The following is a 12,243-nucleotide window of genomic DNA, read 5'->3' on the forward strand; positions in this document are numbered from 1 at the left end:
GCTTCTCCTTGATGCCCCATTTTCAGCCTGACAAGGAGAGGTGGGTATAGGATAAGAATATGTACTCGGACCTGGGACTGGGATAGCTTCTTCTTGACTGTTTCTTCAGCTTGCATTGCTGCCTGTGAGATGAACCTAGTGGTTCATTTAGTTGAGTTTGCTCTATCTTTTTAAAGTCTCAGTGCCTTGACTTACCCTGGTCTTTCAGTCTAGAATGTTTTTCTCTCCCGACTCCACCCCTCCAAAAATCATCTCATTATTAGAACCCTCCAAACAATCCTTCTGGAGTCCCTCAGCCCTTTTTGCTATGCCCCCAGGAATCCGGGCCAACGGCCATTCATATAGTCAACAAATCGACTGACCCCTGCTATGTAGCACGTACTGTTCCAAGGACTGGAGATTGTGTCTCATGGAACAGACCAGATAAAAATTCTTACTCTGGAATTGGTATTCTAGTGAAAAAGACAGACCCCCCCCCCCAAAAAAAGACTGCCAACACGTAGTAAACAAATAAAACTGTATGTTAGAAGGGGAAACAGGAGTGGGGAGGGTTGGGGTCCAATTTAAGCAGTGTGGTGGGAGAGCTTCATTGAGAAGCTATTAAAGGATGGAAGAGTGAGCCATAGGGCTACCTACTGGAGAAGCGCGCAGCCAGAAATGCCAAGCAGGTTGGAAGGAGAGGGAGAGCAAGGAGACCCTTGTGACTGGCGATTTCTAGGAAGAGTTCAAGGTTATGGGTGATCAGTTTCTATCAAGCTTTGTAAGCCACTGTTAAAATTCGGGTTTTTACTCCAAGTGGAATGGGAAGCCTTTGCAGGGTGTTAAGCAGAAGGACATTATCTGTTTCACGTTTTTAACCATCCCTTCGCTGCAGTGTAAAGAACTTAACCATCCCTTCGCTACAGTGTAAAGAACGGACAAGATTAGAAAAGTGGGGGCGCCTGGGTGGCTCAGTCGTTAAGCGTCTGCCTTCGGCTCAGGGCGTGATCCCAGCGATGTGGGATCGAGCCCCACATCAGGCTCCTCTGCTGGGGTCCTGCTTCTTCCTCTCCCACTCCCCCTGCTTGTGTGTTACCTCTCTCGCTGGCTGTCTCTCTCTGTCAAATAAATAAATAAAATCTTAAAAAAAAAAAAAAAGATTAGAAAAGTGCATTCAACAGGCTATTGCAGTAACCCAGGGGAGGCATGATGGTGTTCTGGAGCATGGTGGCAGGTGTGAAATTAATAAAATTACTATTTGTTCAAATGCAACTTGTGGCATTAATTATGGGTTGCATTGAATGCATCACTGGTATGCTTCTGCAGTGGGTTTTTCCAGCCTGGATTTCAGGGAAGGGCAGAAAGAAGAAGGAGGAGGGATGGTTTGAGGTGACCAAGGAGACCGAGCATCAAAAACCTGAAAACCTGAGATGGTTCCAGGCCTTTAGGCCTCTGGCGCAGCAATAATTCTCTGGGCGAGCCCACCAGCCGTTTCCCAATGACCATGCGCAACAGGCCAGGTGGGAGCCTATGGAAAACACAGGACTCTCGCAAAGCGGGACAAACGCATTCCGGGAATCGTAGTTCTGCGCCTTTACGCAGGCGCAGTGGCCCCTCGCCGGCTTGCGCGCGCAGCTCCTGCAGGACCAGTTTCTAGAAGCTCATTGCGGTGGCGATGGTTCTGACTGCGGGTGCTGATGCAGGTAGCGGTTGTCCCGGGCCCCTGATTTGGGGGCCGCGGCCGGCTCTCCGGTTCCAAGGATGCACCCGGAGCGGGGTGGGTGGGGAGCCGAGCGACCTCACCGTGCACTCCCGATGCCGCAGCTTCGGGGGGGCGGGTAGGTGGGCACTGTCCTGAATGATGGAGCTTTCCTCCATCCCTTCCCTGCCCTTACGGTCCTGCAACTTGGGGACGCGGGCATTTTGGGCGGGAAAGTTCTTTGATGTGTGCGCGTAGGGGAAGGGAGCTATGCGGTAACTGCAGGATGTTTAGCAGCATCCGCTGTACGCGCCAGGTAGGTACGAGTAGCGCGCCTCCTCCAGTCGTGATAACCAAAATGTCTTCAGCGCCCCCCTCCCTTTGAGAACTTCTCTCTGCCTGCGTCACATTTTCGCGGAGCCTCTGTTGTAGGCTCCCTGGAGACCGAGACGAGTGTCTGGTCACCGCACAGCCCCAGGTGCTCAGCGCGGCGCAGGTACTCCGTAGGCGCCTAATATTTGGCGGAGGAATAAGTGACGTCATGCATACGTGTGAGCCAGGCTCTGTGCTCGGAGGTGGGAAATTACTGGTGTTATAGTTGCAACAGGAGGAGAGAGTGCTTTCACCTGCCGCATTGTAGCGCATCTCACTCAGGCTGTATTGTCATTTCCTGGGTGTTGTCTGAGGGTGGGGACCCTGCCACATCTGTCCACGCGTGTCTCCATAGTGTCCTGATGTTCAGTTATTTGCAGCATGAAAGAACGCACGTAGCACAGGATAGGTTCTGTGCAAAAGAGCACCTGGGGATCAGAGAAAGCTTTGTACAAGAGGTGACAGTTGAAAGGAGTCAAGTTTTAACGGATGAGTAAAAGTTTGGTAGGAGAGGGAAAGAAGGCAGCTTTCAAGGAGAGGGAAGGGCCCAGTGAAAGGATGGAAGGGGAGAGAGGGTGTGTGGAAATGGGGACATTCTTTCTGGCTGCAGCCCCCATCAGGGGCAGCTAGAGCTCGAGAGGTGAGGTCTTTAGGGCAGGGTCTCTAGCTCATCATGCATGGCCTCTGCATTTGAATTTTACCTTGGTACAGATGGGGGGGGGGTTTGACCCAGGTGTGCATATTAGAAGGCATCCTTAGGCTGCAGTGTGACTGAATTGAAACCTGTACATGGGTAGCTTAAGTAGGATAGAATGGAGAGGTTCTTAGGAAATAAAACCGCCAGAACTTGGTTATTGATTATGAGAAATTTGAGAGGCAAATAGGAAATCAGGCTGGTAAGTTGAGCACCTGGTGGGAAGTGGGTGGCCCTTCACTGCAATAGTTCAGGAGCTGATAAATAACTTTGTGCCTGGATTCTCTTGTAGCCGTGAGCCTTTTCTTATGTGTTTTACTTATGAGGAGTATTTAGTTTGAAGAAATTGTTTTCTTGGAGGGTATCTTTAATTACTGTTAAATAACTCCTCCGCTTCTCACGTAGACCTTTAATGTAGCAGCTGGGCAGGGCTGTTCTAGGCTTCTAGATACACGCATGTCTACATATATCTGAACCAATCCAAGAACTATGTTCTTAGGAGTAATAATTTGTTTTGCTTAATATCTTCTATTTCTTGACAGTTGCTGCAAGACCATAAGCTGAATGCTTGGAACCCTTGATATTTCACTGTCTATAGTGCCTGTTGGTGGACTGTACTGATAATTCAACTAGAGTCTAAAGGGAATTGGGTTCCTGCTGCTGATACACATTGCAGGCTGTGGTATCCTTGAAGAAGATGACAGCCATCTCCCCAGACCCTCACACTCTGGCCTCAAGTGAACCAAGCAAGGTCCTAAGCATGGATACTCCTGGGGATCAAGAAGCCATCCTGAGAGGAGACAGTACTGACCCAGAGACTTTCAGACAGAGATTCAGGTGGTTTTGTTACTCAGAAGCAGCTGGACCCAGAAAAGCCCTGAATCAGCTCTGGGATCTCTGCATTCGGTGGCTGAGACCAGACATCCACACGAAAGAGCAGATTTTGGAGCTTTTGGTGTTTGAGCAATTCCTGACCATTCTGCCCGGGGAGATCAGGATTTGGGTAAAGTCACAGCATCCTGAGAGTAGTGAGGAAGTGGTGACCCTAATAGAGGATTTGACCCCAATGCTTGAAGAAAAGGAAGGTGAGATTTATAGAGGGCGGGAGGAAGAGGGAGCAGTCTTCTCAAGGTGTGAAAGTAAACTCCCCCAAAGAAAGCAACTGATTGCTAAAAAGGAGTCTAAGTTTGGGGTTGGAACTGGCTTTGGATCAGCCCTGACTTTACGGTGTAATCGTGGGCAAGCTATGCAACCTCTCAGAACCTTCTTCTTCTTTTTTTTTTTTAATCTTTACGAGGGTTAAACTTGATAAGGTATAATACTAATTTCTTTCCTTTCAGCCTTGAGTAAAAGGGAATCTTAGAACACGGGAAATTACCTGAAAATGTGGGGACTCACAAGCATATCATCCAGCCCAGGCCTTAACTTTTGCCTCCACTGTGTGTGGGAGCAAGTTTCTAGATTGGGGTGCCCGGTATCCGTGATGATGGAAATGCATTCTGTGCTGTTTGGCACTGCAGGTTAAGCCTCTGAAATGTAACAAGGGCAAATAAGGAAATGAATCTTAAATTTAAATGGCTGTAGGTGGCAAGCAGCTACGCTATTGGATAGTACGATTTCCACAGCATCGGGGGAGGAACAGCTGACCTACAGTTTTATAATTACATTATTATACATATACACATGCTTAAAACATAAATTGAATTATATCTTCGTAAAATATTGATAAAAAGACTTCTAGGGTGGCTAGCCCTTTGAGGTCATGTGGTTCAACTTTTATAAAATCCCTCTAATATGCTACAAGTGTTCCGAATATGTGGAGCGGACGAGCTACCGTAAGGCTCTCAGTACATTCATAGGACAGTTTATATTCCACCAAGAGTTCCACGGTAGGAAAATGGCATTTACCTCCACAGAGTTAGGTTGTGGTGACACAGCTAATTGGTATGTTCGACATTGGGGTTTCCTGACTTCTCTGACTTGTCATGGCAACACAGTGCTTCTCCAAAATTAGGGCCTCTGTGTGGAAGCCTCTTGCAATAAAAAAGTTCGTGAATTAATTGCTTTAGCACTCTGTAAGAACAGTTTCCTTAAAAGAGTCCCTTCTACATAATTCTGATTCTTAATTCCTCTTGATTATCTAATCAATACGCTGCCTAAGATTCTCTTCATAAGAAAGTAAAGCCTGATTTAAAAAATACTTAACCCTTATCAGAAGAAGATCTGTTGACATCTCAAGGTATATAATCTCTTTAGTTGATATGTTCAGGTTCCTCATTTCCCTCTTTAGGCATCTGCTGGTGACCGCAGAAGAGGTGCGTGTTCCTGAGACCAGCCCCATGCTTTCATTCGAGAAGTGACTCTCTGCGAGGCACTGTGCTAGGACTATGAAGAAAACAAATTAATACATAAAACAAATATGCTGTTTTATATTAATACAGCCTGTGAATATTTTAAAAATAACTTATGCAAATTAAACACATTAAAACTGTAGGTGTGTGGATTGAATGAAATCAATTATTGTGAGCTTAGGGATTGAAAGGCTATTTTGTGGAGTAGGGGAAAAACTTGGATTTTAAAAAGAGAGTGTATGTGGCTTTTATCTCTGTTTTAAAAAGAGTGGGAAAAACTTTGTTTCTTCTGACCTTTTTCTCCAAAGAAACATGTATAAGAATTTCTAGCCTGAGGAATGCATTTGAAAGACTAGAGTGTTCTTTCCCACCCCCCGTTCCTAGATCCAGTCTCTCAAGAGTCTGTTATTTCCCAAGAGGAGAACCCTGAAGAAAATAAAGTGGTTTCTGTCCTTCCAAGTACTGAGTCCCAGGTAAGCTTCCTTTCACTGGTTTTCATTCTTAAGTGAATTACTTGCTGAGCTCCTACAGAGTGGTATAAAGATACTAGAATGATGAAGACAGTTTCCTTCACATTCTTCACATTCTTCGAACTCATTCTTCAGATGCTGTTTTATTTCAGTTACCAGAATTTGTCACAGGTCTGACTCTAAGAAAAACAACAACAAAAAGTTTACTAAAATTCTACAGTTATTCTTGATAAAGTTAGTCAAGTGGAAATAGAATTATATTTCCTTAAAACAATTTTAAAAAATCTCCAGCTGAGCGGTGTTGGAAAATAAAAAGCATCTCTCACAATGCCTGTAAAAAGATAAGGATGTCTAATCATGCTGCTGTTAATGAGTAGTTTTTGAATATTCTAGCCAATGCAGTAAGATAAGAAGGGAATGAGGTAAGTATTGGTATGAAAGAGACAAATGTGTTATTTGCAGATAACATGGTCTATTTGGAAAACCTCTGAGAATCAACTGAACAAGTACTAAAACTCATAATTGAGAAAAGGAGCTAGTTACAAATCAGAATAACTTGTAATCAGTTAAAAATCACTTAGAAAAACATTTTTTTAAAGATTTTACTTATTTGAGAGAGAGAACACATGTGCACGCACGCATGAGCAGCGGGGATCAGCAGAGGGGAGGGAGAAGAAGGCTCTTCACTGAGCAGGGAACCCGGATGCAGGGCTTTACCAGGATCCTGGGATCATGACATGAGCCAAAGGCAGACGCTTAACTGAGCCACCCAGACACCCTGGGAAAAAAAATTCTTATTCACAGTTGTAATTAATACTGCTATCGTAGACTGATAATGGCTCCCCAAAATATGTCCACTTCCTGATCTCTAGAACCTGTGAATGTTAATCCAATGCAAAAAGACTGTATTTTATGTGTTTGTTAGGAATCCATGACATTCAAGGATGTGATCGTGAGCTTTTCCAGAGGAGAGTGGAGGAGGCTGGAGCCTTTTCAGAAGGAGCTCTATAAGGAAGTGCTACTGGAGAACTTTAGGAACCTAGAGTTTCTGGGTAAAGATACCTCTTTATGATCTAACATATAAGCTGTGTACCTTTTTGTCCCCTATTATTGAAAGATAAGTGCTATTAACTATATTGGCTGGGCGTGCAGGGGTGATAACGACTAATCCTAAAAGTGGGTTCTGAAAATGTACTTTTCTGCAATGTTTTCTCCAAAAAAGCATTTCCGCTTCATTGAACTGGAAATGTTGAGTATCACTGTGCTGTTTTCAAGGACATACCTTCCCCAGTTCCTCATATTCCAGGATTAATGTCTGTATTTGACAGCATCTTCTCTTTCCTGGAGAACCAGAGGCTGTGTGTGAATGTTGGAACATCTTCATCCTGTGCAGAAACAGTCATTTTTTTCATTCTTTTCTCTATGAGCAGGATTTCCAGTTTCCAAATTAGATTTGATTTCCCAGTTTAAGTGGGTTGAACTGCCATGGCTGCTGGAAAAAGAAATCGCAAAAGGCTCCAGACCAGGTGAGTTGGTGAAAAGCAAAGAAATTAAAACAGTTGCTTAACCAAGTCATTTGTGAAGAGCTTTTGAAATGTTGGGTGGGCTAGATGCTAAAATAGAAAGGTTGACTAGAGTAGACCCTTGCTTTCCTGGAATATTCATTTGAGCGGAGAGACCATTCGTGTAGGTCCCCTGAGAGGTAGATGCCAAGACATGATTAGCTATGCCAGGGACTTAGTGGGGAGAATTGCAGTGAGGGAAATGGGGAGACCTGTCAGGGCATAAGGTGGGTGTGACACCTGTGAATGAGAGAGGGAAGGAAGGAAGGCTGGGTAGGAAGTGTCTTAGACTGATGTGCAGTGTTTTGTTTTTTAAGTATTTGAGAGCGAGAGAGGGACAAGAGAGCATGAGTTGGGGGGGGAGGGGCAGAGGGAGAAGCAGACTCCCTGCTGAGCAGGGAGCTCAATGTTGGACTCCATCCCATCATGAGCTGAGCTGAAGGCAGGTACCTAGCCAACTGAGCCACCCAGGCGCATGATGTGCCGTTTAGGAAAGTTTTGGCAAGGCCAAAGAAGAGTTCTCCAGCTGGAGTCGCCTATCAGGAGTACTGTGTCTCTGGGCTGCCCAGGTGTACCTCCCGTACTTGCCATTGCCTGGGAGCAGCTGTGGGAAAGTGGCCTTGGCGGGAATGCCGTGGTGGAATCAGAGAGCAGCCATGGGGGCTGTTAAGTAAGCACTGCAGAGCTGGAGATCTGAGCAGTGCATTTCTGGGAATGCCATAATACAGATATCAAAGCACACAGTGTTAGTAATGGGATGTATGCTGTACTAACAGCCGTATAACGTTGAAGTTGAACTTTGAAGGAAAAGGAGGAATTCATCCAGCGGACAGCATGGAAAGTATAATCTCATTTTTGTTAAAAGGAAAAAAACGTACATATATGTGTATAGATATAGATTTTTTAATGTCTGGAGAACATTCACATTAACCCTGGTCATCTTCGAGGGATTACGTTTTTTCTTTGTCCTTCTATTTTAAAATTTAGCAGTAAATTTCAAGAAAAATTTTAGCAGTAAATATATTAACTTTACATTTAAAAAATAAGTTATTGTTTATATATCAATACCTTGTTGGTTTTTTTTTTTTAAGGAAAAAACCCTGTAATTTCACTTAGCTCTATTCCATCTTAACCAAAGTCAACCTATTGGCTGTTTTCAGTATAGATGCCCAATGAAAGGATATTATGTTTAATACAAATGGTGTAAATATGCACCCCTCTCCTGCATAAGCATTATGTAGATGTACAACTTGTTTAAAAAGTTATTTACAACAGACTGGAGAAAAAACTTTTTTGATAGACAAAGCAGAGTCGGTAGCTATAATTTAGAAAATACTTTAGCAAATCAATAAGGAACGCTGAGCCTGTTAGAAAGATGGGCAAAGAACTTGAGCAGATAGCTGACAAAATTAAAAGTAACCGACAAAACTAAACTTTAAATTGCTGTAAACTTGAAAAAAATGTTCCAACTCACCAGTCAACAATGAAATATACATTTAAAGCAACAGTATGGAGGCGCCCGAGTGGCATAGTTGGTTAAGCCTCCAACTCTTTGGTTTTGACTCAGGTCATGATCTCAGGGTCCTGAGATCGAGCCTCACATCGGGCTCCACGTTCAGCGGGAAGTCTGCTTGAGCTTCTGTCACCCTGTCCCTCTACCTCTCCCCCCGTGCACTCTCTCTAAAATAAATAAATAATTCTTTTTAAAAATGCACAGACTTTTTAATAATGGTTAACTTCTGGGGAATAGAATTTTGTTTTTTATAGTTAACTCTTTAAAAAATAGTTTTATGAAAGTGATGGTGTGATCTCATGATTAAGAGTCAAGATGAATGATGTGGTTAATAAGTGAGTTCAAAGTTCGGAGAGGAGTATAGAGTATGGTATTGGAGAAAGCTGTGGGGATTGTGGGACTTGAACCCGAGGCTCTGGGTGTTTGTGTTCAGGAAGGTGCTATGAGATTGCATTTGAGGGAGGACAAAGACCGAAGGAATAGGATTGAAAACACAGTAGTGTGATAGGGACAGCGAATGGATGCCTGATTAGAGTGAATCCATAAGGTTGACTGTGATAACCTTTGAAAGCCTAACATAGGGAATACTGCATGTCTATGACATTTTCTATAAACTTAGTGCTACTTGGCTGCTTTGAGAAGCAGTGTGGTATAGGGATCAAAAGTATGGGCTTTGGTGTCAGAATAGATGAAAAATCTGGTTCTGTCACTTAGAACACGTGTGACTTTGGGCATGCTTCTTACACCCTCTGTGCCTAGTTGCCACACCCACAAAACAGGGATAATATCAAGACCAACCTTATAGGGCTGTTGTGAAAATTAAGGGAGATACAAGTATAGTGCTTGATATGGGGCCTGGCGTTTACTAAGCATTCAATAAACGTTTGCACTGTCATTATTTGGAAAGAGAATAGAGTGGATTGAGAGAGAGTGCGTTTGTACCTCTTACAGAAATTTGAAATGAGGGTAAGAACTTGCATCTTTATTCTAACTATAAAGCACAAACTTTTCATTTTCCCCAATATTTTTCTTAACCCCTATATTTACCTAGTTTCTCTATATTTTTTCCTTCTCTGTTTCCTAAGATTCTGAAAATCATCCAAGACATATTCATATCGTTTATAGTCATTCCTTCATCTCTTCCTGTCTCAATCCCAGATAGGACAGCTTCCTTTATTGCAAACAGGACACATTCTATTTGTTATTTCTTTTAGAGTGTGAACCTAGAGGTGAATTGAAGGAATCCTCTCGAAATCAAGATGTTCTTCTGGAAGAATCTACTTTAGATAAAATAATAGAAAGATGCCTAATGGGTGGTAATTATGGCTTGATGGGAGAGTCCCGGAAACGTAGCAGTAAGGAATATTCGCAAGTCACAGGCACACAAAAGAAAACTCATGGGAGAGGCAGTAAGGGTGAGGAATTTGACCCAGAAAAGAGCCCCTTTGGAAGTAGTTTCAAGCAAACCTCAGATATAATTAAACATCTGAGAGTCTACTTAAGGAAGAAATCTCGGAGGTATAATGAATGCAAGAAACCCTTCAGTTTTCATTCAGACCTTATTCTGAACCGCAAAGAACACACTGGAGAGAAGCCACGGAAATGTAATGAAGGCAGAAAAGTCTTAGGTCACTCTTCCTCCCTAACTGAACACCAGAAACATCAGAAAATGCACTTGGGGGGGAAGACCCAAAAGTGCACTAATTGTGGGATAGCCTTTACGCGGAGCTCATCCCTTAAGAGAAAAAACTCCTCTATCTGTGAAAAATGTTGGAAAAATTTAAATCAAGATGCAACCTCAGATAAAGATGAGGGAGCTGAGATGGGAGAGAAGACCCATAAATGTAGCAAATGCGGAAAAGCCTTTGGCTACAGTGCCTCACTGACCAAACATAGGAGAATTCACACAGGGGAGAAACCCTACATGTGCAATGAATGTGGAAAAGCTTTCAGTGATAGTTCATCCCTCACGCCACATCACAGAACTCATAGCGGAGAAAAACCCTACAAATGTGACGACTGTGGAAAAGCTTTCACCCTGAGTGCCCACCTCATCAAACACCAGAGAGTTCATACTGGAGAAAAACCCTATAAATGTAAAGAATGCGGGAGACCCTTCAGTGACAGTTCCTCTCTTATTCAACATCAGCGAATTCATACTGGCGAAAAACCCTACACGTGTAACAACTGTGGAAAATCCTTCAGTCACAGCTCGTCCCTTTCCAAACATCAGAGGATTCATACTGGAGAGAAACCCTATAAATGCGGTGAATGTGGAAAAGCCTTTAGACAGAATTCTTGCCTCACTCGACATCAGAGGATCCACACTGGAGAAAAACCCTATTTGTGTAACGACTGCGGGATGACTTTCAGCCATTTTACATCTGTCATTTACCATCAGAGACTTCATTCAGGAGAAAAGCCCTACAAGTGTAACCAGTGTGAGAAGGCCTTCCCTACCCATTCACTCCTCAGCCGCCATCAGAGAATTCATACTGGCGTAAAACCGTATAAATGTAAAGAATGTGGGAAGTCTTTCAGTCAGAGTTCATCTCTTAACGAGCACCATCGAATTCATACCGGAGAGAAGCCCTATGAATGTAATTACTGCGGAGCAACCTTCAGCCGGAGCTCCATCCTCGTCGAGCACCTAAAAATCCATACTGGCAGGAGAGAGTACGAATGTAATGAATGTGAAAAGACATTTAAGAGTAACTCAGGCCTCATCAGACATCGGGGATTTCACTCTGGAGAGTAATTCTTGAAATACAGTTAAGGTGGTTGGGGGGGTGGAATCTCATCAAATTGTCCCTTATTGAAAACCCGGGGTGTCCACTACCACAGCACGGATCCGGAGCTACAACTTTAATGGGTTGGCAGCTGGGAAAACATATTGTGCCACTCACCACTCTTCTGTGGTAGATCATAAGAGGCTTGGTAAAGTCCCGTGGGAAGCGAAGGAAGCAGGATGAGATGCGCAATGATTCTGAAAGGCCAAATGCAGATTTAAAAAGCAAGAGGAGGTGCACGGGACCCACTGGCGAACCTTTTTTTTTTCTTCAAGAGATTTCCCTCTTCTAGCTTCTAGCAAGAACTGGTCTCGAGTCATAACCTAGGTTCTGGGTTCTGTCCCAGTTTGCCAACGAGCTCACTAACCTTGGGCACATCATTTGACCTTTCTAAATTTGAGTTTTCTTTACTGGCAGCATGAAGGGGGTGGGACTCACGATTTCTAAGTTTACCTCCGATCCTCTCCGAAGCTGTGGAAATAAGCTAACCACTTTGGGTTCGATGGAATTTTCAGGTTTCTCTAGTAGAAAGTGCTCATTTGGGATCCTGAACTGAGACTGTGGTATACTTTTTGAATGGCTGGTGCTGGGAACCCTAGAGTATCAACAGGGCCGAGTCGGCGGAGCTCACGTGGGTGTGTCTTCAGGGAACGTTTTAACTGGACAAAGTACCCCAACCTGTTTTTCCCTCTGGGCTTTGACTGAGGGGATTAGGAATCTAGAGGGCATACATTGGAGCCATCTTGGCCATGAGAGTGCCAGTCCTAGGAAAATGGGTTGGGGGCTGGGAAACGGGGGGGGGGGGGGGGGGGAA

The 12,243-nt window shown here is 43.9% G+C and overlaps 1 protein-coding gene across 1 annotated transcript; it reads left to right on the forward strand.

The window, feature by feature from the left end:
* Positions 1-3,414: 3,414 nt before the first annotated feature.
* On the forward strand, positions 3,415-12,233 carry ZNF483 (zinc finger protein 483; the record flags this gene model as incomplete). The annotated part of the gene is made up of 5 exons (XM_008707940.2): positions 3,415-3,829; positions 5,480-5,568; positions 6,491-6,617; positions 6,996-7,091; positions 9,900-12,233. Coding segments are annotated over 5 exons (2,226 nt in total), but the record flags the coding sequence as incomplete, so codon positions are not given.
* Positions 12,234-12,243: the final 10 nt, after the last annotated feature.

Source organism: Ursus maritimus, unplaced genomic scaffold (genome assembly GCF_017311325.1).
Source record: "Ursus maritimus isolate PB19 unplaced genomic scaffold, ASM1731132v1 scaffold_17, whole genome shotgun sequence".
Classification (NCBI taxonomy): Eukaryota; Metazoa; Chordata; class Mammalia; order Carnivora; family Ursidae; genus Ursus; species Ursus maritimus.